Genomic DNA, 26,798 nt, shown 5'->3' with positions numbered 1-26,798 from the left:
GGCGATTAAATACACAGAGTGTTACAAAGTGCTGTACCACAGGACTGAAGGCAAGGAGTGAAGATGGCAGGTTCTGGAAAAACGCATTAGATGGGAATGATCTCACAGGTGTTGAAGATGTATGTGAGAGTTGGAATAATTTTTTTTTTAATGGAAAATTTTTGTTATTCCTCAGTAAATATTTAGTTGATATGACATGGGATTTTAAACATATATCAGTAAATAAATGAATAAAAAGCAAAGCCGCCACCAACATCGAGTGTTAAAGCCCACCCCCTGCCCTTGCCAAGCTTTCCTTTCTCACTTAGCAATATATTAATCCTTGAACAACAACACGTGTCAATAAATACTACTCTGTGGAACATGAAATGTTAAAAGCGTTCCCAGTAATGTGTGTCTTCACTTCACTCTAACCTGAACCATAATGGATTATTTTACTCCACTTCTGTAGATCCGTGTTTCTTACATATATTTTAAAACCCTTGGGTTCAAATGTACCTTATTACATTTTAAAGTCTTTGGATTGTAGCAGAAAAATGTTCTGCGCTATAAAACATAGAACATAGTTGAGGTTTGATGGGTTTGCTTCTATTTTCTACCCCACAAAACACTTTCTAAATGCCATTAAAATTTAGCATACACCATAATAACCAAGCTGCATTTGTTCCATGTTTAAGTCAATTGACTTCTGAGTTTTATTTCTTCATATACATCAAATCAAATAAAGTTGTTGCCGCAGCCAGAGGTGAGGAACATGGACACCATTCTTGTGTAAATAAGCTCCTACTGTCCCCTAAAGGCCTGGGTGGGTTTTAGAGAAGCTGTTGGAGTTCCCGGGTGGTGTAAATGGTTAACGCACGCCTCTGCCTCACAATAGACAACCTGCCTACCGAAGGGCCCAGATCAGTAGCGCCTGGAGCCCACCCTGGCTTCCAATTAGGCCCGACACAACAAATGGGAGTCTTCTCCCTGCTCCTGAGCCCTGGGCTGAGGGTCCAGTTCATACACTTCTGACCGAGGACACCAGTCTACCTCCTCCAGGTCCATGTGACAGGAGTGGGGAGGGACAGGAATCAACTCACCCAACTGGGGACCTGCTCCTCCACACACTCTCCCTCTAAACTTGGGCAACATGTCAGAGGAGCCCATATACAGAGGCAGAAGGAGAGAAGGTGGAGGTGTGGTGTGACAAATGCAGGTGATGGTCCTACTGCAATGGGAGGTCAAGAAAGCGTCGAGGTCATGGACTTGGGCTTTGCAATGGGACAGCCTGGAGTTCAAGTTCAGGCCCTGTCGATGACCAACTGAGCAGCTCTGGGCAGTGACTTTGTCTCACTTTACTCCCATCTCATCCTTTAATAGAGTGTGCAGAATGTGTGCCATGGGCACTGCGTGGGTGCTGAGGCCTTGGCCATGCACAGGGTAGGAGGAGGAGCTTGAGACTTAGGCGAGGCAGGCAGGTAAAGAAGTCCGGACAGTGCACATGCCAGGTGCACAGCAATGGCACAGTGAGAGCCCCTGTCTTAGGGGGAATGGGTGACTGGGGAGAGGGCTTCCTTACCTACCACCTCACCATGCTCATCCATAAAGTAGGGCAAAGAACAGAAGCTTCATGGGAGGCTGTCTGGACCTGTTGAGACAGCAAGGGTTGGTGATTGCTCAGGGTCTGGGGCTGAGCAAGTGCTAAGTGAACAGGGTCTATGGTGGTATTAGTATCCAAGGCTGTAGACTTTGTCCTCTTATTGTCCTTGTAGTGGGCAGTGGTGATTCAGTGGTAGAATTCTTGCCTTCCATGCAAGAGACCTAGGTTTTATTCCCTGCCAATACACATCATGCAGCCTACACCTTTCTGTCAGTAAAGACTTGCATGTTGCTATGATGCTGAACATGTTTCAGTGGCGCTTCCAGACTAAGGTAGACTAGGAAGAAAGGCCTGGTGATCAGCTGAAAATCAGCCAATGAAAACCCCATGGATCACAACAGTCTGATTTGTAACCGATCATGGGGATGGTGCAGGACTGGGCACCATCTCATTCCATTTTGCATGGGATTGCCATGAGTTGGGGGCTGAATCAATAGCAGCTAACAACAACATTGTCCTTGGAATGGTTCAGAGTAGGGACTAGGGCAGGAGGGTGGTGCAATGTGTTCGCAGCTCAGCTTAGACCCGAGTCTCAGGCACGGGTTTTCCCATCCCAGAACCAGGCCCAGATTGGGAAGGCCAGAGCCAGTGTCACCTGCAAGGTGCGCACTTAGCTGTCTGCTGGGCCGGGCTGCACTGGAGGAATGTGCTAGCCCCTAATGCACTATGACAGGAAGGAAGCACAAATAAACATCATAAATCTGATGGCCAGCCGTGATGATGTAAAGGCTGAGCCAGGCTGGGGACGGGGCAGTCAGGGCTCTTGATGTCAGGGGAGCTTACAGCTGGCTCCTTCGTTTTACCTGGAGCTCTGTTCTTTACAGCAAATTGGACCTTTCGCTCTGAAAGAAATAATTACTCTCTGTAGGCAAGGAGTGTTAGTGCTGAATGCTGATATGACACACAATGTCACCTTGCCAGTCGACGAGGCTCTGGCTCCTCAGCTTGGGCCTCGTCCAACTCCCCATCTCTTTCTCATAATGGAGGTCACCTCTCTACAGAATTCGTTGATGATCTCCAAAATGACAAGTAGGAGCACACCTGTCAGCAGGATTTTTTATTTTAAAGGGGAAGGAATGGCAGAGAGATGAAGGAGGCAGGAGGGTGGGGCAAGGAGAAGGGAAGGGGCCGAGCCTGAAGCCAAAGGTCGGGGTTTGTATGGTCAGAAGTTGGGGTGACCATGAAGCTCCATCCAAAACTAACCTCAGGAACTGCGACCCAGACAGGTGGGCCGTATCAGACATTGGGTGCTCCCCACCTCCCGGTCCATTTCAGCCTGAAGACAAGGCCCAGGGAAACAGCCACCAAGCAGGGGGTTCCACAGTCTAGCACTAACACGAGGGGCTGACACCAGTGTCCTCTGTCACCTTCATTTTAGATGCGGAGACTTAGATGCTGATATGCCCCGGGGAAATAAAAAATATCCCCGTCCACGCTACTGAAGACACACTGGAGGGGAGGGAAGAGGCGGATGTTGTCATTACCTCTCTGCAAGAAGGGAGCTTCTACTTCACCTGCCACAAGTCGTTGGTGGAGCAGGGAAATATTGGCCCCAGGAGTTGTAAATAATCCTATCTGCCCAGAGTTCAGAAAAGAATTCTAGCCATGTACACGCCCAGCCAGCCTATGTGGAAGACACAGCTATTCAGAGCTTTCTCCAAGGCAAACCACTGCCCCAGAAGCAGAGCTGCTGAGCAGCTGGAGCAGCCCCTAGAGAGGAAGGGGGTGGCTGCCCTCAGACCCCCACCCAGCCAAGGACAGGTAGCTGCTTCCTTCACCAGTGAGCCTCCCAGTGGGAACCGGTGAATCTTAAGGACTTGTAAAAAAAAAAACAAAAACAAAAACCAGTTGATGTCGAGTTGACTCTGTCTCATGGCAATCCCATGTGTGTCAGGGTAGAACTGCTCTCAGTTGGTGTTGAGCTGACTCTGTCTCATGGCAATCCCATGTGTGTCAGGGTAGAACTGCTCTCAGTTGATGTCGAGCTGACTCTGTCTCATGGCAATCCCATGTGTGTCAGGGTAGAACTGCTCTCAGTTGATGTCAAGCTGACTCTGTCTCATGGCAATCCCATGTGTGTCAGGGTAGAACTGCTCTCAGTTGATGTCAAGCTGACTGTCTCATGGCAATCCCATGTGTGTCAGGGTAGAACTGCTCTCAGTTGATGTCAAGCTGACTCTGTCTCATGGCAATCCCATGTGTGTCAGGGTAGAACTGCTCTCAGTTGATGTCAAGCTGACTGTCTCATGGCAATCCCATGTGTGTCAGGGTAGAACTGCTCTCAGTTGATGTCAAGCTGACTCTGTCTCATGGCAATCCCATGTGTGTCAGGGTAGAACTGCTCTCAGTTGGTGTCGAGCTGACTCTGTCTCATGGCAATCCCATGTGTGTCAGGGTAGAACTGCTCTCAGTTGATGTCAAGCTGACTCTGTCTCATGGCAATCCCATGTGTGTCAGAGTAGAACTGCTCTCAGTTGATGTCAAGCTGACTGTCTCATGGCAACCCCATGTGTGTCAGGGTAGAACTGCTCTCAGTTGATGTCAAGCTGACTGTCTCATGGCAACCCCATGTGTGTCAGGGTAGAACTGCTCTCAGTTGATGTCAAGCTGACTCTGTCTCATGGCAATCCCATGTGTGTCAGGGTAGAACTGCTCTCAGGTGATGTCAAGCTGACTCTGTCTCATGGCAATCCCATGTGTGTCAGGGTAGAACTGCTCTCAGTTGATGTCGAGTTGACTCTGTCTCATGGCAATCCCATGTGTGTCAGGGTAGAACTGCTCCATAGCATTTTCAATGGCTGACTTTCTGGGAAGCAGATCACCAGGACTTTCTTCCGAGGTGCCTCCGGGTGGACCCAAACCTCCAACCTTTCAGTTAGCAGCTGAGTGTGTTAACTATTTGCACCACCCAGGGACTCCCAAAAACTTGTAGATTTGTGGAGCTAGGCTTGGAAGGGAGTATGGCAAGAGAGGCAGGACACTAGAATTTACCGAGCATTGCGTGCTTGGCATGGGGGACAGAGAAATGCTGAAGATGTCCCTTCTACCCTTAAGGAGTTACATGGCCACCTTGCCGAGAATCCCTCCCTAAATCCACTCCGCTTTCTGGGTGCTGACATTAACTCAGTCATTCATTTGACAAATACTCTCTGTGCGCCATGTGCCAGCAGCTGTGCTGAGGACACTGGGGCTTAGAAAGAGCAAGCTGAGCCCGAAGCAGAAAGGACACACCAGGTAATATTTACAGCAGTGAGCTGAGCATGTGATGCTGCCCAGGGAGCCCCAAGGGGCACACAGGGCATCCCAGGTTGGGGACATGGACCTAGGAAGCCAGCGACTTTGTGCAAGGTGGGGGTGACCTCTGGTGAGGAGAAGGAACTTGCCAGAGCAGCATTTTCCACCACTCACCCTGCCTGAGGACCTGACCGCCCTTGGGGACACGGTGCCAACTCCCCCAGTTTCCATTAATTAATGGAAAAGCCGAATCCTGGACTCCCATCTTACCCAGAATCATGTTGCTGGTCAACCAACTCAGAGCTAAAGTCTCAAAACAGTGGCCGTGGGAGTTACCCACCTTGGCCAGAATGCCAAGTAGAAGCTGAGGAAGCAGCCAAGCCAGACAGAAAGAAGGGAACCCTCCTCACCAAGAAGGGGACACCTGAAGGGGATCCCAGTGTCTTGACCCCTGCAGGGCTGCCTTCTCTGCCAACCTGTGCAGTCAAGTCTAGACACAGGCACGAAGCCCTGAGAGAGAAGAAGCTCTGGTGCACATTTGAGAAACATAAAAAAATGGAAAGGTCTGACATTATTTTTTTTAATACAAACAGGAGGTTTTAATCAGAACAGGAGAGAGGTATTCCTTTCAAGTAATAGCCCAGTAATAGCACTTCCTAAAGTAATGAGGTTTCAGTATTCAACAATAAAATGTGATCTATTCAGGATTCGAGGAAATAAAACTCCAGAGATAATTTTAGGGTGATTTTCAGATGCCTGAATTGGTGTTACAAGTTCAGACCATTACATTCACCCACAGCAGGGGGTGGTGGTGGAAATCAAGTGCTTGATGCTACCAGGGCCTTCCAAAGGAGGCTGGGAGGCAGGGTCCATGAGGGCACCTTCCCCTGGACCACCAGGGTCCCCTTAGCAGACCTCGTGGGACCCGGGCTCGAGGCCAAGTATGAGACTAGATGTCATGGCTGCTCCCTCGGCTGGGGCTCCTGGAAAAGGCCACAGGGTAGAGGGGATGGCACTCAGTCCTTCATCAACCACACACAGACTTGGGGTCGTCCACCATAGAAACCCACCACCATCCCCACCTCCACCCCCCTGACTCCATTAATTGGGGAAATGGTAGTTCATTCATTTATTTGTTCAATCATTCACTTATTCATTCAACAAATAACTATCAAGCACCTGCTATGCGCCAGGGACTCTGATAGATGCTAGAAGCACCGTGAGCCATGTTTCTGTTGGGTTATCCAAGTGCAACTGCACAGTTGCTTATTCTTTACAGCACATAAAAAAGCCAGTCACCCTGGAGTTGACTCTGACTCATAGAGAACCTGTATGTGTCAGAGTACAACTGTTCCCTACAGTTACCCCCACCCCCACCCTTTTTATCCAAAGGAAACCCTGGTGGCGTAGTGGTTAAGTGCTAGGGCTGCTAACCAAGAGGTTGGCAGTTCAAATCCGCCAGGTGCTCCTTGGAAACTCTATGCGGCAGTTCTACTCTGTCCTATAGGGTCACCAGGAGCCAGAATCGACTCGACGGCAGTGGGTTTAGTGGGTTTTATCCCAAATGTCTTCATTAGATTGGTTTCTCACTCATCTTGATTCAGGGTGCTTTTAGTGCTGCTTCTGTATGAAGGGGCATCCTTCTGTAAGTCTTGGTTTGTCTTCTGTAGGCTGGCAGAGGACAGTGGAGCAGCCAACACACAAAACTACTGTTGTGCATGGCTAAAGACTGTGGTGATTTACAGTATCCTGGGCATTTGACATCCATGAAGTAGAAACTAGGGCTCTTCTTGTGTTTCCTCTTCTCCTCTTCTGGAGAGAAATGAAGGAGATCCTTTAAGAGAGGCATGCTCACGTGGGGAGGTCGTCACTGCTGGAAAGGGTCCATGGGGTTTTTAATGGCTGATTTTTCTAAAGTAGATAGACAGGCTTTTCTTCTGAGGTGCCTCTGGGTGGACTTGAACTTCCATCTTTTTGGTTAGTACCACCCTGGGTCACCTCAATAGTATATGTCAGCACTCTCATGAGTCACCGTGCACTCGGGTTTAAGAAGTCTCTTCTGGAGTAGACCAGGAACTCCAGGAAAGCAGGGACGCAGTGTTCGTTCTGCTCTCCGTGGTGTTCCCTCAGCATGCAGCACAACACCTGCATCGCTCCGGGGCTTCATGAGCATCTGTCTGTGAATGAGCAGAGGGGGTCTAGAATCACCCCACAGTGGGGAACACTGGACTACGGGGACCAGAGTTTTGAGATTCAGGTGAAAAATCCACTCTGAACCCATGTGCAATCTTGGAAGTCACTCAGATTCTCTCAACATCAGCTCCTCTTTGTAAGTTGATGAGGCTGGACTAGATCAACTTTTTTTTCTTTTTCTTCTGGCTTTAAACTTCAGCGACTCTCTGATTCTGTGACCCTCCACTGAGAGTCTGCCCCCAGGTGTCTCCAAGCCCTTGTGATGCTCTGGCTTGCTGTGCCTCCAAAGGGAGGCTAACCAGTGGCCATTGAGTCAGCTTTGACTTATGGTGGCCCCATGTGTGTCAGAGTAGAACTGTGCTCCATAAGTTTTTCAATGGCTGATTTTTCAAAAGTAGATCTCCAGGACTTTCTTCCAAGGCACCTCCGGGTAGACTCAAACCTCCAACCTTTCGGTTAGCAGCACAGCACGTTAACCGTTTGCACCACCCAGGGACCTCTCCGAGCGGGGCTAGCAAGGTGGAAATGCCTTAGCAGAAAGCTGCATCCTACAAAGTGCATTGAAGAGATACCTTGAACCTGGTTTGGCCAGCCTTAGTAGTCCCCATCCTCCGCACACAGAGAGTTCCTGCTGAGGTCAGCTGGGCCTTAATGCTACGAAAAAGAGATAGACACGTTCTCCTCCCTCCCACACTTGTTGGTCCAAAAATAGACCTGCTAATAACGGTGCTGAAAGCCTCCCCAGGGTCTCAGAGAAAACACAAGGGCTCAGGCTGATGGTTTGGACATCACTGTCCTGGGGAAATATTACTTATTGGCAGGAACTAAGCCACCTGATTTGCAAACTGCCATCTCCTCAAAGCCAGAAGACAACGTAAAAGCAAGGATTAAGTGAAGTTCGCCTGACAGATGATGTTCTACAAAAGGTCAACCCCCAGATCATCCCTCCATTCATTATTTATTAACAATCTCCAAGACAAGAGCCTTACATCAAATGTCCAGCATTGGGGAGATGATGAAGTATTATTTTATAGCCAGAGGCCTCTTAAAGGTGTTAACAAAAAAGCTTACAAAGTGATTTCAATGTGTTACAAAATAATTTATTAAGGAGTCACTGCAGCTGAACATTAAAAAAGATATTAATCACCCAGTGAAACGGATGCAAGAAAAACAGCCCAGCCTGTGTCTGCGGGTAACACAATGAGTGAGCATCACATTCGCATTGATTGAGCACTTGGGACAGACAAGGGCACGCTACATACTGCCCACGTCTCACTCGCTTTTGAACTTGGCAGAATGTCTGCATCAAAAATTTCCTCAAAATTTTTCTCCTTCGGTAAACAGCTGAGTGGCTTGGCAAAAACAGTCATGTCCCTCCAGGGTCTGCCAGCCATCTTTGCCCCAAGTACCCAGGTCCACTGAGCCCACCAACCATAAGAGAAAGGCTAACGCAACAAAAAGGGGAGCAGTGGTGGGTCAGTGGTAGAATTCTCGCCTTTCATGCAGGAGGCTCGTGTTCAAATCTCGGCCAGCCCACCTCATGTGAAGCCAACACCTGTCTCTTGGTGGAGGCTTATGTGGAGCTATGGTGCTGAACAGGTTTCAGCAGAGCTTTCAGACTAAGATGGACTAGGAAGAAATGCTTGGTGATCTACTTCTGAAAATCAGCCAGTGAAAACCCTATGGATCACAACTATCCAAACCACAACCAATCATGCGGATGTTGCAGGACCAGCCAACATTTCATTCAGTTGTGCATGGGGTTGCCACGAGTTGGGGGCTGATTCTACAGCAGCTAACAAGAACAGTGCAACAGCACAAGTGTAGGTTACAAAGTCACATGGCTGGGACATGTAGAGGACATGTGTTATGACCTTGCGAGGACACTGGGTCATCTGCAAAAAGACATATTTGCAAATGGGCCACATGGCCCTGCCTAGATATAGAGAAAGGTGTTAGGGTTGGTGTTCCAAGATATAAGGATCATGGCCTAAGCATTTTTGGAATATTAAACTCCTAGAGGTCAGGTATCAGAGATTCTTCCTCATAGAAGAGCCAAGACAGAAGGCAGCTCCAGGGCATTGGAGATCAACCCAGAGATGCAGAGAGTGAGGAAAGGGAAGCATGGGGAAAGGAAAATCAAGACGATTAATATACACAGAAACTTGGTGTAACTTGCCAAGCAGATCAGATGAGACGATTCCCACCAAGGGAGTTTTCACCCCACAGCTCTTGTAACTAGTCTCAAGCCCTCTCTTGCATAGGAAATTGATTGCGATGCATAAAAGTTTAATGTACCCCCAACTTCTCAGGTTAATATTTATTGCATGAAATGAGATTCACCTTGACTTTTTAAAAAGTCAAGCTGTGGAAAAGTAACTTAGGTGACGCGGATTCATGGGACCTGTACATTCTGGTTCCTTCTACGCAGTAAACAACGAGAGTTACGGAAGTCCCTGAAGGAAGAAGGCATAATCCCTCAGGTGCACACGAGGCTTCTCCAGCCTTCTGTCTTCACTTGGCCAGCTCTGACTCACCGACCAAGTGGCTGCTAGAAGGCCATGTGTTCAGGGAAGCTGTCCCTGACCACCTTGCCCCCCGCTAAAATTTCTCTCCATCAACTGACTACATTCCATGAGGCCAGGCCCCAGATCGCTCTTGTTCACCTTGGTAGCCCCAGTCCAGGTGATGGGCCTGGTCCAAGTTAAGAGTCAGGAGATACTTGTTGAATGAACGAATGTATATTCAGAGAGGACCATGGGGCCCGTTTCTTTCATTCAAACCGATGGCAGCAGCTCGCATAATGAAACGTGATGAGGGATCACGAATCTTGAACTAATCTGGTGTCCCTCCTGCTTCTTGTTGAAGGCAACGCCTTGGCCATGCTGGCAGGAAGAGAATGAAGAGCCAAGCCAAGCTTCTACTAAACCTCCCCATGAGCTGTATCCCTTCCCGTGGACTAAACAGCCAAAACGGTGCTCTAACACCCGTGGCCCTGTTTTCCAGGGACAAGTCCCGTTAACATGGCTGATGTGCCAACCATCCAGGAGCCTCAGTCGAGCACACGCAGATTTATGTGCTGCAGAAAACGACCCTATTAAGCTCAGCAGTAAACTCCCTTCAACCAAACCGGGGTGTGCCCTGACTGCCAAGTGGCTGGAGACCAAGCCTGTGGAGAGAAGGGGGTGAGTTGAAACCTCTTGTTTTAACTCACACAGTCTCATTGCAAATCCTCGCAGCCAGGTCAGCAAACACGGGCTAGTAACTCCATCAGGCCAGGACAGGCCAAGGCCAAGGGTAGCAGGATGAAGAGGAGCAGCCTTCAGGGAAGACATGCACAAAGCCATGAGCACCCACTGTGTTCCCAGCACAGTGTGGGTGCCCAGAGGCCTCAAGTCTGGTATCTCACTTGGCCCCCTCTGGTGGGGGTGTCATCACCCCATTTGACAGACAAGAAACTAAGCTTTGAAGAGGCTAAGCCACTTGACACAAGAAGCCCTGGTAACAAGATGGTTAAGTTCAAACCACCAGTTGCTCCAAGGGAGAAAGATCTGGTAATCTGCTCCCGTAGAGCTTTACAGCCCAGGAAACCCTATGGGGCAGTTCTACTCTATTACATGGGGTTGGAATCAACTTGACAGCACCCGACAACAACAATAACAACAACAAAGCCACTTGACAAGGTCCCATAGCTGGTAAATGGTGGAACTGAGATTTGGACGCTGGTATATGTGATTGCAAGTGAGGACAGAGGTGGTTAATGGTAGAATTCTCATCTTACATGCAGGAGACCTGGGTTCAACTCCTGGTCAATGCATCTAATTTGCAGCCTCCCAGGACATCCTGGAAGGGAGGTTCCCACTTCCCCATGCACCTCCAGGGCTCTGAAGGGCGGGACTTTACAGCCAAAGCAGCCAAGCTGGGGGGTCCCTGGGCTCACAGCTCCTCCAGCTCCTTCTCAGCTGTTCATGCCAATCAGAGGCACGCTCGCTTGCCAGGAGACAGGGGAGACAGAGCGGGGGCAACCTGTCGGTCCATAAACAACAGGCTTCAAGGCATGGAGCCCCGTTAAGAAGACCCCGAGGCCTCATTTGGTCTGGAAACAGCAGTCCTTTCCCTGACCACGAGTCTTTGGAGGCACACAGGGGTGGCTGGCTGACACGGGAAGGAGACTGCAAATCACTCACCAGAAGGAGGCGGAAGGAAATATATCTATGTTCAGCACCTAAGATTTATTTTTGCAAGCTCGCAGAGGTGGCGTGTCTGAGGAGGCAAGTCTGAATTCTGAGATGAAGGGACAGCAGAAGGAGAGAAGGGAGTGAGGGTGGGGGTTGGTGGTCCTGTGGCCAGAGTGGCCCACGGGGTCTCCGGGAGGAGGAATAAAGGCTGTGCCGTGACTGGCCCCACCGCGGCCTGCCTTGAGGCACGGCCCACCTAAGCGTGACTGTGTCAATAAAAAATACAAACAGTGTAAAAAGTCATCACGCAGAGATGAGTTTATTACTAATTATGAGAGGCTTGACATGCTCTGACGCCTCGTAAAATAAATGAAGTCCATTTTTAATATCTGCTTCCATGACTTCTAGATAATAGGCAAATTTACTCCAAGGTCATATCTCATTTATCAAGTCAAGGTGTTTAACTACAGATTCAGAAAAGCGACTGGAGAGCCTACCTCCCCTCACCAGAGAACAAACACATGAGGACTTGGGGCTCTGTCCTTCCCCCAGCCTTTGTAATTCACCACTTTATCAGCAAAGAGAGAAACTAGGGGGAGTCTGGGAAAGTGGGCTGTTCCTTGGGTCTGTTAGCACTCAAAGATCTGGGCCTTCTCCTTCATTTTGAAAGTGAACCCACAACCCCTTCCCCACCCCCTGCTCCCAGCTCACAAACAGCCTCTTAGCAAAACCCAGAAAATGCAGGGCCATTATGTGCAGCCATCTAAAAGTCATGAGAGTGAGAACAGCCTTCTGGAAGATGATGGTGTCCCACCTTGTTCCAGGTTGGGGAGGAGGGCCGGGGGCATGGACTCCAAGCTCCAGCACATTGACACCCTGCTCAGACACTAAATAAAATCCCATCCAGGGATTTCCCCAAATCAAAGGGGCATGTGGCTGGCATGGAAAAGTCCAGAAGCACTAACTCACAAGACCTTGAGGAGGCAACATATGAATTTCAACTATAAGCTGTCTTTGAAGGAAGGAAGAGGAGGACAGGTGTCTTGTGGCCAGGACAAGGTAGGGGATGGGCTCGTGCTTAGCATGGCTCTGCCAGCAGCAATGTCCCTTGGTAGCAACAGTAGCAGTGACTGTGGTCCATGATCATTCAAAATAAGATGTGAGTTTCAGTTTGGCCATCAAGAGCAGCCACAAAGGGAGGAGGTACACAAGTTCCCCCTCAGAAAGCTACTTCCAAATAGTAAGATTTCTATGTATTGAACAATTACTATGTGCCAGAAGTGTTTTACATTGAATCCTCATGCCAGCCTTTAAGAAGCTACTATTTTTATTATTCCCATTTTTCAAGTGTGGAAACCAAGGCTTAGAGATATTAAGTAACTGGTCCAAGGTCACAGAGCTAATATATCGCAGAGTTGGAACTCAATTCACCCGTGTTTGGCTCTAACCTAAGCTTAATCTCTGTACTACATCAGGGAGAAAATGAGGGGTGGAGAGAAGAAGGAAGAGACAGAACAAAAGGGAGACATAGAGTACTAAACTAAAAACCCATTGTAGTCATGTAGGTTCTGATTCATAGCAACTCTACAGGACAGAGTAGAACTGCTCCATGGGGCTCCCAAGGAGCGACTGGTAGATTCTTTTGATTAGCAGCTGAGCTCTTAATCACTGTGCCACCAGGACTCCAGACATAAAGTAGGAAAGAGAAAAAGAAGAAAAGAAAGAGTAAAAAAAAAAAAAGACCTTCAGAGGTGGTGTTTTAGATCGAATTGTGTCCCCCAAAAAGATATGTTGAGTCCTAACCTCCAGTACCAGCAAACATGACCTTGTCTGGAAATAGGCCTTTGAAGATGTTATCAGTTAACATGAGGTCATACTGGAGTAGGGTGGATCCTAATCCAATATGAGTGGTATCCTTATAAAAGGGGAAAAGAGACACAGAGACACACACAGATGAAAGATGGCCATGTGATGACAGAGATTGTTGTGATGCATGTATAAATCAAGGAACGCCAAGGATGGCGCTATCACCAGAAGCTAGGAGAGAGGCATGGAAAGGATTCTTCTTTAAAGTTCACAGAAGGAATCAACACGGCTGACACCCTGATTTCCAACTACTAGCCTAAAGAACTGAGGCAATGAATTCCTGTTCTTATATGTCACCCAGTTCGTGGTACTCTGTTGCCGCAGCCCTAGGAAACTAATGCTGGTGATACACTTGATAACAACGTCAGCAGAGAGGACTGCTCAAGGCTCCTGCCAGAAGAACCTGGACAGGACACTAAATAGAAGTGGAGAGAATTATGACCTCAAGCTAAAAACAACTTAAAAAAAAAAAAAAAAGTCCAGAAACAATGAGCTAAGAAATAATAAAATTTAAATTCCATTCAATTGAGTTCAAATGCTTTGAAGTTGATTTTATTTGATAAACTTTAGCTCACTGTATTTAAATTCAATAAAAGCACAAGAAGCTAACTTTGTTTTCTAAGCCCTGAATCAGGTCCCCCTACACTTGAGCAGGCTATTGGTGTTACATGAGCCAGCTTTTGCCCCAGGGCCCTTGGACGTCCACTGACCAGGCACACAGAAGCTCTCACCCAAAGCCACATTCTCTGGGACCCGATCAAAGGCTATTTCATAACACATCACATGCATCTATCAGTTCCCTACACAGAGGCAGCCCAAGGATCTACCACTGAAGATGAAGCTCATTTCCTTTAGAGTGTCCTGAGCCAGTGCTTACAGCTTTAATTATGAAGAGGTAGCTGCTTGTCCAATAACAGTCATCATCATCATCATCATAAACATAATAATAAGAGCTAGCATCACTGAGCGCTGCCTGTATGCCAGGGGCTGTGTAATTGCTTTGCATGTGTTATCTTACTCAGTCCTCACAACTTCCAATTTGTTTTTCACCCAGAAGTCAGAGTAATTTTTTCAAAACTCAAATGGATGATGACATTTGCTTGTTTAAAAATAACAAGACACAAACCAATCAATCAGCCTACAGCTTTTCTATGGCTTTCCAGTGCCCTTTAGATAAAGATTGAAAGATTTAAGTTGGTTTAGACAGTCCTGCATAAACCTATCCCTCTGAGCCTCATCTCTACCCCTCTCACATTTGTTAAACGAAAGAATAAGCAACGCTGTGAGATGGGAATCATTATCCCCACTTTACACGCAAAGAAATTGAGGCCCAGAGAGGCTAAGTAACTTGTCCAAGGTTGCCCAGCTGGGAGGGATAGTGGCAGGACTTGATGCTCCATCACCTAGGCAACTTAATTATTTCCTCTTACTGCTCCCCTTTCATCAGCTCACACCCTCTTTTCACCAAGAGCCCTGGGTGACCCATCGTGAGGTAAACAGGACAAGGCTTGTTAAGTGAGCCTGAGTCTCAGGTTCTTGAGAACAACTGCTCCCTGCAGCTTTAGGGAAGGAAGATTCAAAGGAAGGAAAGGGTAGGGGGAGAACCCATATATTCATTCACTCCCCCCCCACAGCTGGGTACTCCATGATACCAGATAATATCACTGGGGCCTTTTCCTTAGTTTTATCCCCCAACCCCTTATGTGCTAAGAAATCCACCAAAGCACCAAAAGATCTGTGCACAGTAATATCCTTCACCTGAACCCAGAAGATGCCAGCAGTGAATGGACCCCAGAGAGCCTTTGCTTCAACTGTGAAACCCATGTGGGGAGTGACAGAAGAGAGGGTCACCAGGATGGAGACATGGGGTTGAGTGTGGGTGATCCCAGCAGCAGTTAACATGAGCTGGGGCTTCCTTGGGGCTTTATGCCATCCAATCAAATCTTCGCCTGAACTCCATGAGGCAGGTATTGGGTTGGGCTGACTCAAAGAGGAGGAAACTGAAGCTCAGAGAGGTTGAGTAACTTGTCCTCAGTTTCCCAGTAAGTGGAAGAGGCAAAATGGTCTCGATGACTCCTAAGGCCCTGATGTTAACCAACATTCTGCAACCTCCCTGTAACAGCAGCTACCAGGAATGCGGCAGACACTACCTATGGGGCTGAACCCTGGCATGTTTGAGGGGCCCGTGTGGAAAGGCACCTGTGAGTGACCCACCGGTTTGGGACTCCCCTTCACCCTGAAATTGGGGCAGGGGGAGGATTATGAGTTGGACGTGGTAGCTGTCCCTCGTGCACATTTGCAAACTCCCTCGCACCATTTGTTGACTCCACTGTGCATCTTGAGGGGCGAGATGCACTGCAGCCCTGAGCTCTGGGAAAACTTCTTTCAAAAGGCAGGTCTCACTCAGGATCACCAGGAAGGCCTGAGCTTCTGGATGGAGCCAAAACTGCACCAGCGAAAGCCCAAGCCAGGCAGGAAAATTCCACAGCAAGCATTCAGGTGTGGTGTGCTCCAGTGCCTGGCCTGGGCTCAAGTGTGCATCCTGCAAGGACACATGGGAGGAGGGAGGCCAGGTCCTCCTCACGGAGGTCACAGGAATGATAGAGGATGTGCCTGACTCTTCACAGGTATGTCTGTCCCGAATGGGGGACAGGAGAGCACTGGGGGCTCTGGCTGTCCTCCAGTCATGTGAGAACATCTTCAACCAGAAAGAACAAACCTGCCGAAGGCAGGTGCACCTTGGGCCCCTACAACCACCCCTCTCTCTCAAACCTGGTCATGCATCCCTCTAGCAGGGACACTGTCTCAATCTGCATTATTTCTACAGTCTCTGCTTGAGCTTTCTCCAGTCTTCCGGAAGGCGGGTGGGCCTTTATGTCCCTGGGCCATGTACAATGTGCCTCCTTCTAGACCCTCCTGGGGGTGGGGGGACAATACTCAGCACCTCATTTATTCATGCAAAAAGATGCCAGTCCCATCCCAAGGTCTAGGACATGTATAAGACACACAGGTCGCTGCTCCAGTGGTGCTTACCAAGTAGAGGAGGTATCAGACCACAAATAAGATACGAGTAATTAACACAGTATGTTCTGATAGTGGGGAGTGCTTTGAAGAAAACAAAATCGACAGGTGTGATATGACTGAGGAGGTCCTTTGGATGGGGTGGTCAGAGGAGGCCTCTCTGAGGAGGGGACATTTGTGCTTGGTCCTAGACGTGAGGAACCAGCCATGCAAGGTTTGGAATGAGGGTGTTCTGGCAAAGTGAAAAGCAAGTGCAAAGGCCCTGGGACATGATTGATTGTGGCCATCTGAGGACCAGCAAGGAGGCCATGCTGGCCTGGCAGGAGCCAGGGAGTAAGAGGGAGCCCGGTGCAGGCTGAGACTGGATGCAGGGCCAACCAGGGAGGGACTGAGGTCACGGGAAGGATATTCGATTTTATTCTACTGTGGTAGAAGCCATTGGAGCATTTTAAGGAGGGACGTATGACCTGAGCTGTGTACTGAAAAGACCACTCTGGCTGCTGAGTGCAGAAAAGATTGCAGGAAGACTTGGTCGAGGGCTTCAGCAGCAAGGCAGGAAGAAGTGGGTGGATTGGAGCTGTATCGGGGTAGAGCTGCAGGGTTGGCTGGCCAGCTGAATGGGGAAGAGAGGGAAAGATAGGAGTCAAAGACGACTCCTTGGTTTTTAGGGAAAATTGATGGTGAATGGATGGGAAGATTTGGAGGGGAATAGGTCAGGTGGAAATTTAGACAGAGTTTGGTTTGTATTGAGTTCTTGAGGCCTCTTAGACACCCAGAGGAAAATGTTGAGTAGGCAGCTGGGTAAGGAATCTGGAGTTCTGGAGAGGGGTCAGAGGTGAAGATATAGATTGGAGTTTTCAGCAGAGAGGTGGCGCTTGGTGCCTGATCTGGGCCAGGCACTGAGCTTACAGTGTGAACAGAGCAGAGCCCATCCCCGTCCTCATGCAAATTGTGCTACGATTATCTACAGGTAGCAAATGAGAAGACTGAAGCTTACAGAGGTTACGTGACTTGACCGAGGTCATGTTGCTCATATGCGTCTGACTGCCTAGGTTTCTGTCTCTGTCTCTGTCTCTGTCTCTGTGTCCTTCACCAGCAAGACAAGGGGTGGGGTGTGTCTTGAGCTCCTTGGTGACCTCTGAGTCTGGAACCTACCAGTTGCTATCAAGTTGATTCAGACTCACGGTGACCCTATGTGTGTCAAAGTAGAAATGTGCTTAATAGGGTTTTCAATGGCTGTCTTTTCAGAAATAGATCACCAGGCCTTTCTTCCACGGCACCTCTGAGTAGACTCGAACCTCCAACTTTTCAGTTAGCAGCTCAGCACATTAACCATTTGTACCACCCAGGGACTTCAAGATACCCCATGAACACCTGTGGCTGGACATACTGAAGTAAGTGCTTGGGCAGGAAAGGGGACCTCGCTGTCCCCGGATAAGCGTGGCTCTCTTAGAGGGGAAGAGATCTTCACACCAGGCTCCTGGCTTTTCTCTCTCCCTTTCCTGGGAAGGGCAGCACTGGCTGGTGGCCAAGGAGCCTCCCCCTGAGGGAGAATCAGCAAAGATACCTTCTGAAACAAACAATACACCTACCTCTGGAGCTTGGCATCCAGTTATCCATTGGCCTTCCTTCCGCCTTAGTAACTCCACACGATATGAATGTCCAAGGGGCTTTCGTACAGACACCAAGCAAAAACATTTCATGAAGTCCATAGCATGTGTGTTTTTTGAAGCCCACAGCCTAAAGAATCTTCTCGATTACCCTTCTTAGGCGGTGTTGAGGCACACACATGAACAAACCTCCTAGATGACAAAAGTCATGTCCCCGTCCTCTGAAAAGAACTAGTAAGCCCAGGTTGGCACTTACTGTGGAGCCCCGGGTGGTGCAAACTGTGAACGTGCTCAGCTGGTAATCGAAAAGTTGGAGGTTCAAGTCTACCCAGGGGTGCCTCGGAAGAAAGGCCTGGCCATCTCCTTCTGAAAAACCAGCCATTGAAAACTCTATGGAGCACAGTTCTACTCTGCTACACATGGGGTTGGCATGAGATGGAGTCAATTTGATGGCAACTGGTATGGTTTTTTGATTTTTGCAGTAACTGGAAGGAAAAAAATAAGGGACACCTTTTCTCTCTTCTCTCCCCCACTGCTTCCCTCTGTTCTCTCTCCTCTTTCTCCTGTTTTTATCCATATTTCTCCCTCCCCACGTGTTCTTCTTCCCTGTCCCTTTCCCCCTCTTCCTCCTTCTCTCTTTCCTTTTCCTCTCACCCTCATCCATTCTCTTCTCCTGCCGTCTCTCCCTTCCCACTCTCGTGGGATCCTGGGCTGATCCACAGGAGGACAAGCCAACAGCTCCCCTTATTTCATCAGCGTTGACTTTTGTCTTGGCTGCCTCGGACCTGACACTTTCCTGATGGTTTCAATTTTCTGCTCTTCGCTTTCCTGTTTTATGGCAGTAGTATTAAAAGCAGGAGCATATCACTTTGTTCTCTTTTGTATAAAAACTCCTCTCTCACTTGTGCGCACTCAGCACTGCCGTCTTCCTGATCGGAGGCTCATGATTTCCTAGTAATAATGCTGTGTTTATACTTGCCATAAATGTCAAGCTCAAATAATCTACTGTAATCTCATCTTATTCAGTGATGCAGGGACTTAAGCCCGGCTCCGAATGCCAAGTTCAAAGGCTTCCCAAATGACCATCCTCCTGACTCCATCCTGAATGGGCCGGTAAGCAAATGGGGACGATGCTGTGAGCAGAAAGTGGAATGTGCTTCTCCATCCCATTCTCTATTTCTGAGTTCACCTCCTCAGGAAGCTGGGCTCCCGGCACAGCCATGGGCTGCAGTCCACACTTCCTCAGCCCTTGACCTGCTGATCAGGCAGCAGCAGCCTCTGGTGTTTCTGCTGAAGGAAGCCTTTCTGGGATGATAGGACTCGTTCCCACTTTGGTGCGTGGCCTCTGAGCCCTTTCTAACGGAGCAGGCACATCTCCACAGTCTGTGTTTCAGCCAGGTCAGGAGCTGGGAGGCGTGTTTGGCTATCACTCTACTAGAAGTTCCCACCTAGCTATTTCCAGCCCCGTGTGTGCAGCGCGGTTCTAAGATTAGCAGGCAGACCCTGCACCAGCTCTGCACATTTCCCAAATGAAAGTCATTCTTCAGAGAGCAGGTCTGTGCCTGGGAAGCGTGGGAGGGCCTTGGATTCTCTCCCTGAGAAAATGCTCACTATGGCAGGTGGCCCTGGCTGTGTTAAGGCTCAGGGTCACAATGCCCAACCCCTCACAATTTCTGGGTTTCCCATGATGGCGAGGTCTGCCGAGCCAAAATGCTCAAGAGTGACCTTCGAATGCCACCCTAGATTGAGCCCTTCCCACTGACGGGCCTGGGGGACCAGAGTGCAGGTGCTAGGGCTGAGGACAGGCCCTAGCAAAGCCTCTACCTCGCGTAGGTTGCGCTGGATGCAAAGCAGAGCTCATATCTATAAGAGCAGTGGCTCCCTACTTATCACCCCAAGGGAGAAACAAGGCCAGACAGAACTCGGTGGGATGGAGACCTAATGCCAAGAAGTACCCCATCTTTCCCACAGTGTGTATGTGTTGTACATACACAGACACATACCCACAAACCTATATGTGTATACCCACATATCACCAAAAATGAAGACAACTTGAAACACTTACTGATGAAGGTCAAAGACCACAGCGTTCAGGATGGCTTGCACCCCAAAGTGAAGAAAACGAAAACCCTCACAACTGGACCGATAAACAACATCATAACGAATGGTGAAAAAATTGAAGTTGTCAAGGATTTCATTTTACTTGGATCAACAATCAATGCCCATGGAAGCACCAGTGAAGAAATCAAACAATGTATTGCATTGGGCAAATCTGCTGCAAAAGACCTCTTTAGAGTGTTGAAAAGCAAAGATGTCACTTTGAGGACTAAGGCAGGCCTGACTCAAACTGGTCTTTTCAATCACCTCAGATGTATGTGAAAGCTGGACAATGAAAAAGGAAGACAGAAAAAGAACTGATGCATCCCAGTTGTGGTGCTGACAAGGACCTCTGAATATACTGCTGACTGTCTTAAGAATGAACAAATCAGTCTTAGAAGAAATACAACTGGAATGCTCCTTAGAAACAAGGATGGGGAAGAATTTGGCTCACTTCCTTTGGTTATGTTGTCAGGAGGAACCAATTCCTGGAGAAGGAAAACATGCTTGGTTAAGTAGAGGGTCACCGAAAATGAGGGAAACCCTCAATGAGATGGATTGACACAATAGCAGCAACAATGAGCTCAGATGTACCAACAACAGTGAGGGTGGCTCAGGACTGGGCAACATTTTGTTCTGTTATACACGAGGTGGCCATGAGTTGAAGCCAACCCTACAGCAACTAATGACATAAATAAACCCACAATTATATATAAACAGTTCCATACAAAGATAGGAGTCCTGGGCGGTAGATTTTGGCTCAGAATAAACAAAAAAACAAAGACTTTCAAATAGTCGGTGATTCCTAATAGAGGAGCAGGCTGCACCAAAGAGTAAGGGGGGGCTCATCCCTGGAGGGCTTTGGACAAAGGCCGAGCAGCTTCTCATGATGTCGTAGAGCTGGATACTCAACATACTTTCCGCCTTAAATTCTTTCTGGAATGAGACAGGATGCATGTTATCAGGAGGGCCCAATCCCCGGAGAAGGACATCATGATTAGTAAAGTAAAGGATCAGTGAAAAAGAGGAAGACCCTCAATGAAATGGATTGACACACTGGCTACAACAATGGGTTCAAACATGGCAATGATGAGGAGGATAGTGCAGGATTGGGCAACGTTTCATTCTGTTACACGTAAGGTCACTATGACTTGATGGCACCTAACAACAATAATTTATAAAATAAAAGATAATCTCAAGCTTCATCCAAATTTGCAGTTGTGTGATCTCATACACAGGCAGGCTTGGATAACTCGTGGGATGCAGAGGACTTGGGAGGGTCATGAGCTGAGAGACCCGTCTGTGATACAGCACCATCACTGCACATGCGCCTTCCCTGCGATGCAGAGCCTAGCATGCACATTCACCCCTGTCCCTGAGGCATGGGGACAGCAGGAGGGGTTCCAGGATGGAAAAGGGAGCACACAGGGAGAATCTCCTCCCAGGAGGCTGGTTTCGGATATTGCCCAGGGCCATGCGTCCACCCAGGGACTTCTGAGGGGTCCGTGGGTGTGAAGCTTGGAAAGGTATCCCCACACCCCAAGTTAGACCCCGGTGCAAGTACAAGTTGAGACTCCACCCATTCCCCTGTAAACAGAAGGTCCACCTGTATTCTCAGGGGCTTACACAGGAACAGGACTGGTTGGACTGAGGCCCAGGGACCCAGGAAAATAAGTGGCTCATTATGGTTTAAGAATCCCTGGGTGATACAAAAGGAGCTCTGGTGGTGCAGTGGTTAACTGCTCTGCTGCTAACCAAAAGGCTGGCAGTGCAAACCCACAGCTGCTCTGCTGGTGAGAAAGATGCTGCAATCTTGGAAACCCTGTGGGGCAGGTTGACTTGGTCCTATAGGGTCGCTATGAGTTGGAATTGACTAGATGGCAGTGGGTTTTTTTGGGTGGTATAAACAGTTAATGCACTTGACTGCTAACCAAAAAGCTGGAAGTTTGAGTCCACACAGAGATACCTTGGAAAAAAGGCCTGGCGATCTACTTTCAAAAAAATCAACCACTGAAAACCCTATGGAGCACAGTTCTCCTCTGACACACACAGGGTCACCATGAGTTGGAATCAACTTGACAACAACTGGTATTTTTACTTTAAAAACAAGGGCTACTTTACTATAAAAATGAGGTCTAGCTGCTTCTCGCTTTAGTATCAATGTTGCAAGCATCCAAGCTTGGACGCTGGACTAAGGGAACCACTCTGTCATCTTTGTTTAGCTTACAGAAGGGAAACTGAGGTAGACCAGATGAGATCAGGGCTTTGTCCCAAGTTGCTCAGAAGTGAGTGACAAGATAATGTAGTGACGAAGGGCATGGCCTTTGGAGTCAGAAGGACATGGGTTCAAATCTCACTGCACCACTTACTAGCTGTGAGACCTCGAGCAAGTGTCCTAACTCCTCTGAACTCGTCGCCTTATAAAAATGGAGATAACAGTAGTACATCCATCACAGGACCACTGCACAGACTATAAAAAGAAAGTGTGTACAAAGATGTAGTACAATCCCTGGCACATAATGGTCACTCAACATTTCCTATTAAAGAAAAATCATTCTATTCTTGAGTCCAGCCAGTGCCCGGCATAAAGTGTGGACACTTGGCATCCACTCAGCCCCTCAATGAATTAGCCTCTGCTGTGTTGGTTTTTGTTATTGTTTGGTGCCATTGTTATTGTTCGGTGCCATCGAGTTGATTCCACCTCATAGTGACGCCATGTGAGAGAATACAACTCTCCCATAGTGTTTTCCTGGCTGTAATCTTTACAGGAGAGGATTGCCAGGTCTTTCTCCTGTGGAGCTGCAGGGTGGGTTTGAACTGCCAACCTTTCATTTAGCAGCTGAGCACTTAACCATTGTGGAAAAATTGCCCATGGACCATCTGATTCTCTCCAAGCAGAATCATGTCCAATTCTACCCAGAGGAAGAGGGGCCTTATAATGTATTGTTCAAGAAGGAATGCTTTTGAGATGAAAGGAGGGGTGTTATTGACAAAGACAGGGACCAACAGACATAGCTGAGAAGTTACATCACCCTAGACACAGGTAGTTCTGTGAGGAATGGTACTCACTCAGAAAAGGCTGCCCCTGGCCCTGAGAGAATTTGGCTGCTTGGTTGTGGGGTGGATGCTTCGGGGCTGAACAGAGTGCACACTACATATCAATGTCAGACGTGTCCCTGGGAAGGCAGGGGACAGAAAAGACAGGCAGAAAGGCGGGTTCTTCTGCTAGGATTCCAGAAAGAGGCCGGAGGTGAATGTCGGGACCGACGCACTCATATGGCAGTACTTAACAGTCACAGGCTATTCCCCTCACTGGATGCTTTGGGACATTGTACAAGTCTCCATTTTGCTGACTTTGGAGAAAAGAATGGTGTATAAATAAATGTAAAGTACACTGGTGATGGTGTGAAATGATGCTTCATCTAATTATCACTATTCCATGGTGTCATTAACATGCACTTGAGGAGAATGGTAATGACTTTTAAGTTTATATCACGGTTTGGATTTGCCGTTTTAAACCCGTAGCACAGGGATGTGATATTCCCTGGCAGGGAATCTCCTGCAGACAAATAATAGGATTACCCAACTAGGTAAGAAGGAATGGCTCACTGCTGAGGAACCGAGAAGAGCAGAGTAACAACATGCAGGGAGGGGCCTGTTAAGACTTGAAGACGACCTGAAGCCCTGGAAGTGAGGAGTCTGGTCACCTTCGGGTGGTGGCTGAAAAACCTGCCGTCAAGATACAGATCTTCTTTTCTACCTAATAAGGAGTGGGGTAGTGAGTGTGGCTGGGTCTTTCTTTGATATTTAAGGGATCTTGGCATCCTGAAAGTCGTTGTTCTGAATTGAAGAGATGAGTGAGACTTGGACTGATGCTAGAACATGCTATATGGTTACTTTTTGTCCAGATGTCTTAGTTATGGAGGGCTGCTGTAACAAAAACCACCACAAGCGGTAGCTTTAAAAAACAGGAACTTATTCTCTCACAGTTTTGGAAGCTAGAAGTCCAAGTCAGGGCAACTGCTCTAGGGGAGGGCCCTTCCTTGTTGGTGGCCCCAGGAGTTCCTTGGCATTGTTTGCTGTTCCTTGGCATCTGTCTTCTCCCTGTGTTTCTGTGTCTATCCTGCTCTTTCTAAAAGGCATCTCTCAGAGGGCATTAGGTTTCAGACCCACCCTACTCTGCTATGACCTCATTAACATAATAAAAAGAAAACTCTCTTTCCAGATAGGGTCCTATTTCTAGATACAGGGGTTAGGGCTTCGATATCTATTTTGGGGGATACAATTCAATCCATAATACCACGTTCCTCTTACTGGTTTCTCTCGCCTCTCAAAGTGGAGTACAACTGAAGCTATTTTGGTTGAGTGACAAGCCCATTTAGTTGGGTCCTAGTTTCTGGGAGTCACTTGAGGTTCTCCTGAACTGTCCACACAGTCTCTGTACTCTCATTGCTGTTCTAGACACTGCCACATGCCTGCTGCCTTCACAGCCCCTTCTAGGGGACAGCTGGGGGTGGCTAGGCTTTGTACCATGGCTCCATCCTAGCTCATGACCCCAGGGACACCTGTCACCAGCTGGCCTGGGAGGTGTTACCTGGGCTGGTGTGAAAAGGTGAGCTTGCCCACCAAGATTTTCTCCCTCAGGAATTAGGCTGGCAAAGAGCATGAAAATGAAGTTATTAGCAGCAGAAACTGGAGTGGAAAGTTGTTCAGGCCGAGGTTAGATGTACTGGATTGGGGCCATGAGATGGGAGATGTGATCAGGACCATGAAGAATCCCAGCAAGGCAAGTTCTGAGGAAGCAGATATGACGAGACTGAGAAAAGAGAGATACTGAGAGAAAGAGTGGCCACTGGCAGTGAAAAGAGAAAGAGCAGCCTTGCAAAGTGCAGGCAGAGACACTCTGGGACAGCAAGTAGCCTCTGAATACAGGTAGAATGAGCAACCCCAGCCAGCCCCACACCATAACTGCCACTGCCCCAGGGCCTGGACAACAGGTTCTGTACCCCCAGGAACATCAATCCACATTCCTCCTACAGCAGTGTTACAGGTTGAATGGTGGCTCCCTCAAAAGACATGCCCGTGTCCTAACCCCTGGAAGCTGTGAGTGCACCTTTATTGGAAATAGGGTCTTGCTGATGTAATTAAGAATCTGGCAATGAGATCACCGTGGATTAGGGTGGGCCCTAACCCAATCACAAGTGTCCTTCTAAGAGAAAGGCAGAGGGAAAAGATACTGAGAAGAAGAGAAGGCCATGTGATGATGGAGGCAGAGACCAGAGCGATGTGTCTACAAGCCAAGGAACACCAGGAGCCACCAGAAGCTGGAAGACAGGCACAGCATGGATTCTCTCTCAGAGCCTCTAGAAGGAACCAGCCCTGTCAACACCTTGACTTTAGCCCAGTGATACTGATTTAAGCCTTCTGCCCCCCAGAACTGTGAGACAATTAACTTCTGTTGTTTTAAGTCACCCAGTTTGATGTAACTGGTTATGGCAGCCCTAGGGAACAAATACAGGTGGTCTGAGCAAGTCTTAGCTCCTTGGAACCAAAAGAGAATGTCTTTTAAAGCACAACTGTCACTGGATTGTACACATAGAAATTGTTGAGTTGGTGTAGGCTTTGCTATGTATATTTTCACCACAATGAAATAAATAAATAATGAAGGCAGAGGCCCAGATGGTGGGTGTGACGAGGCTCCAGACCTGCCTCTGCACGGACTCAAGGCACAACCTTGGGCAGTGAAGTTGGTCCCCTCTCTGGAGCTCAGCCCCTGTCTTGGACAACAAGAGATGAGCCTGGAAGTCCCTTCCTGATTGAATAGTCCCACCTTGTTGCAGAGTTCTATGGAAAAGGCAGAATGAGGACAGGCCAATAGTGTAGGGGCCAAAATCTAACAACTTCTTTAACCATTAATGGGTCTTAATTAATTAGCCAGCTACTCTTCTCACCAAGGAATATTACTCTTACACAGGACTGGGAGGAGGTGGCTGAATATTTCCTACCATGAACAGCTAGCTGGGAATCTCTTTACCATCCTTTGTTCCATGTTTGGACAGTGTTATGGATTGAACTGTATCTTCCCAAAATAAGTGTTAGCATTCTAACCTCCTATACCTGTGAATATAATGTAATCTAATCTAATGTAATTACTTACCTTCCATAATTCATTCCAATGTAATGTTAATGAGGCCAAATCAGTGTAGGGTGTGTCCTAAAACTAATCATTCCCAAGTTATAAAAAGAATAGGTTAGACACATACATGGACACATATCCCCCATACATCTGTCAGTTTGCCGTACTATGGGGGCCTGTGTGTTGCTGTGATGTTAGGAACTATGCCATGGGTATTTAAATACCAGCAGGGTCACCCATGGCGGACAGGTTTCAGCTGAGCTTCCAGACTAAGACCGGCTAGAAGAAGGACCAGGCAGTTTACTTCTGAAAAGAATTAGCCAGTGAAAATATTGCGAATAGCAGCAGAACATTGTTTGATATACCGCCGGAAGATGAGCCCATCAGATTGGAAGGCACTTGGAATACAACTGGGGAAGAGCTGCCTCCTCATAGTAGAGTTGACCTTAATGACATGGATGAGTCAAGCTTTCAGGACCTTCATTTGTCAATGCTGCATGACCCAAAATGAGAAGAAACAGCTGCAAAAATCCATTAATAATTGGAACCTGGAATGTATGAAGTATGAATCTAAGAAAATTGGATATCATCAAAAATGAAATGAAACACCTAAAGATCAATATCCTAGGCATTACTGAGCTGAAATGGACTAATACTGGTCATTTTGAATTGGACGATCATATGGTCTACTATGCTGGGAATGACAACTTTAAGAGGAATGGTGTTGCGTTCATCGTCAAAAAGGACATTTCAAGATCTATCCTGAAGTACAATGCTGTCAGTGATAGGATAATATTCATACTCCTACAAGGAAGACCAGA

General features: G+C 48.0%; 2 protein-coding genes across 2 annotated transcripts in view; both read right to left on the bottom strand.

The window, feature by feature from the left end:
• The window catches only part of CAMTA1 (calmodulin binding transcription activator 1), a 1,103,644-nt gene that overhangs the window by 411,758 nt on the left and 665,088 nt on the right, over positions 1-26,798 (bottom strand). The window lies entirely within an intron of this gene.
• Positions 6,284-7,351, bottom strand: LOC126072520 (40S ribosomal protein S27-like). Its single transcript, XM_049877796.1, is given in 3 exon segments — positions 6,284-6,591; positions 6,594-6,617; positions 6,620-7,351. Coding segments are annotated over 3 exon segments (234 nt in total). The 5' UTR covers positions 6,726-7,351; the 3' UTR covers positions 6,284-6,487.

The sequence above is a fragment of the Elephas maximus genome, chromosome 3, assembly GCF_024166365.1.
Source record: "Elephas maximus indicus isolate mEleMax1 chromosome 3, mEleMax1 primary haplotype, whole genome shotgun sequence".
NCBI classification, from domain to species: Eukaryota; Metazoa; Chordata; class Mammalia; order Proboscidea; family Elephantidae; genus Elephas; species Elephas maximus.
The sequence above is the reverse complement of the archived record's forward strand: the minus strand, read 5'-3'. Positions and strand labels throughout refer to the sequence as shown.